The sequence below is a fragment of the Ceratosolen solmsi genome, unplaced genomic scaffold (assembly GCF_000503995.2).
Source record: "Ceratosolen solmsi marchali unplaced genomic scaffold, CerSol_1.0 scaffold47, whole genome shotgun sequence".
Taxonomy (NCBI): Eukaryota; Metazoa; Arthropoda; class Insecta; order Hymenoptera; family Agaonidae; genus Ceratosolen; species Ceratosolen solmsi.
Genome location: NW_011948419.1, coordinates 3,130,924 through 3,133,845, shown reverse-complemented (window position 1 = coordinate 3,133,845; position 2,922 = coordinate 3,130,924). Strand labels below are relative to the sequence as shown.

The 2,922-nt window shown below is 33.9% G+C and overlaps 1 protein-coding gene across 1 annotated transcript; it reads right to left on the bottom strand.

Moving 5' to 3' along the window:
- Positions 1-751: 751 nt before the first annotated feature.
- LOC105360772 (putative uncharacterized protein DDB_G0271982) lies at positions 752-2,706 on the bottom strand. Its single transcript, XM_011497773.1, has 2 exons — positions 2,616-2,706; positions 752-1,487 (listed from the first exon to the last, which is right to left on the bottom strand). Exon 2 carries the CDS (start codon positions 1,331-1,333, stop codon positions 752-754), a length of 582 nt encoding a protein of 193 aa, XP_011496075.1. The 5' UTR covers positions 1,334-1,487; positions 2,616-2,706.
- Between the last annotated feature and the right edge of the window lie 216 nt (positions 2,707-2,922).

The window sequence follows — 2,922 nt, the reverse complement described above, 5'->3', positions numbered from 1 at the left end:
TTCGTAGTATAAGAACTATTATGAATTATCGTTGTGGGCTTGCTGTATTAAGCGACCTATTAGTGTATTTTACAAGATATTTTCATTGGCTTATAATGTAAGCGAATGAGTACATGTTGAAGCGTTCAGAGTGAATGGAAATGTCAAAGATTTTTTTGCTTTGCAACTTGGAATTTGCCTCGGCTCGGCTTGGCTCGGCTCGGCTCATCTACCTATTGTTCATTTTAATTCTTGTCTTCGTTTGTTCTGGTATTTATTTTATTTTGTGCATTAGAAAGTTAAAAAATCACCAGTGCTCAAAAATATAATGAATTACTGATAATTCAGGTAAAATTATACGTAAAATGTGTATGTCGAGGCAGGTCTGATGTAATAAATAAAATTGATTTTTCCGATTAACGCGAAAGCAATTCCAATTCAATTCATTCTCAAATTGGTTTATTCTCTCGATACCAAATTTTTCTTTAATTGCAAATTTAATTTCCCAATAATGTCGATTCGTTCGAATGACTCAATGGAGGCCAATTGACAAGATAACTCAGACACTTAATAATACTCCATTAGCCCCATCACTTGATCTTACAGACTTTCACTGTATTTTCCTCGCATAGCCGTATCACATTTACATACACTGACATCGTTTCATTGGAATTTCAACGGCTACTATACAGTTCTTCAATTTTAGTCCCTCAAGGCTAATCACTAATAAATAATCCATGCCACGTATTAAACGCGCTACTTCGCATAAAGTTCACTTTTTCCTCTCCTTCGTTTTTCCAACTGTGGTAATGGATATAGAGAAAGACTCCTTTTCCTTCTCTTTCTTCTGTCTCATCAGCTCCTTCTGCTTCTGTATTTCTATTTCTTTCTTCTCCCTCTCCTTTCTCTTCTCGATCTCCCTTTTCTCCCTCTTCTTCTGCTTTTCCATGTCCTTCTTCTCCCTTTCCTTCTTCTCTATCTCCTTCTGTTTCTCCTTCTCCTTCTGCCTCTCCAATTGCTTTTGATTCTTTATCTCTTGTTGTTTCTCTCTATCCTTCTGCTTCTCTTCCTCCTTCCGCTTTTCCATTTCTTTTCGTTTCTCACTCTCCTTGCGCTTCTCATCCTCCTTCTGTTTATCTTTTAATCTTTTGATTTCTACCTTCTTCTGCTTTTCATGCTCAATCTGCATTTCTTTCTTTCTTAACCTTTCTACCTCTCTTTCCATATCTTTTTCCCGCTCCAACTGCTTCTGCCTAAGTCGGCTCAATTCTTTCTCGCGCTCTTTCTCGCGTTCCCTCTCTTTCCTTTTCAAAATTTCCAGCTCTTTTCGTATATCCATTCCTTTTACAGACATTTTTTATCCCACTTGTTCAGCCACTCATTCAAATATAAATTATTAATGTTGCATTAATTTTCTGTTCTGCTCCTTCTTGTTTCCGCTTCTATTGATTAATTTTCATAGCTAAGGTTTTCGTTGACTTATGTTTTCAGTCTTGCTTCTTGAATTTCTGAAATAATAACATTTCTGAATAATACATGTTTATATTAGATAAAATTTACTATTTGTTATTAATTTTACGCCCAAAATTTTGCAGTTACGCCGTTATCGTTTTATTTCTCACAACGTCATGTTTAAAAAATGTAAACATTTATAATTTTGTCATTCATTTAGAAGAATTTGAACAGATGTTTGCTTATTGTTTAAAATTAATTAGTTTATTTTTGTTATTTGAATCGAAGTAATTAATAACTATTAATGATTAGTAACGTAACGTTTAGTAATATTTACAGGAAAAATGTTTCCAATATATCAAAATATCTTAGCAGATTAAATATACATATTCAGAGATTTGAAATAAAGTAAATATTAAATTTTAAAATTGAATTTAAGAAAATTGTGAATAAAATTATTTCTTAAGTATTTGCCTAAATTCTTTATCACATTGTTACTGAAAGAAAACATCAGAAACAATATTATTAATAATAAAAATGCGAGTGCGGAAAATATTAGCGAAAGACAAGACACGAGATTTGTAAGTAGAATAAATCTAAACAAGAAAATAATTAACATAGGTATCGATAGTTTCATCAGACATCACATTAAGATTCTCCAGTTTGCAAAAAACCGCAACGTAAAAGCTTTAAGACAGTCATACCGTTTCGACAGCTATGACTCTTTAATTGAAATGGAATTTTTCTATATTCCACTTACCCATACGATTCATAATTTTCTATATTTCTATTTTCTAAATGATTCAAAATAATTCAGCTATTCGAAATTCCAAACGTTAAATTTAAAAAAAAAAAAATAGTCTAAAATGCCTTTATTAACTGTAAAGATGTAGTTCCAGTAACCAGTTGTGCATATAAAAATAAAAAACGATTCCCTTTGTGTCTGAAGTCATTAGAAAATTACTTACCCTCGACCACTTATTAAGAAAACCAGATTATCATCACACATTTCTTCTAAAAATTCACTAGATATGCAAGTATTTATCAACGTTTTATAAGATGCGAATTACAAAATAGAATCGAAATAAAGCTCCGTCGAAATGAAGTGTAACGTGTTTTTCTCGGCCCTTCTTCGCGCTCAAGTCAAATTCATGCAAGCGACAGAACCACAGAGAGAAACTTACCTCAGGAAAATAAGGAAAACAGGCCCCGGGGACGCTCCGCTCGATGCTGCGGCTCGCACTGCGGCTCCGACTCGGCCAAGTGCTTTTTTTATTCGCTGTCACCATCGCGATTACCATCCATATAAGGCCGTAGGCTTCGCACCTTTTTCAATTTTCCTATCACGGCCGCGGATAATACGCACTCGCTCTTCCGCATTTGATTCTTAAGACCAAACTGTTGTGACGGGCAGAATTATCACTATTCATATTTAGAAGATGATTCGTCTTAATTTACCAAAACTCTCTCTCTCTCTCTCTCTCTCTCTCT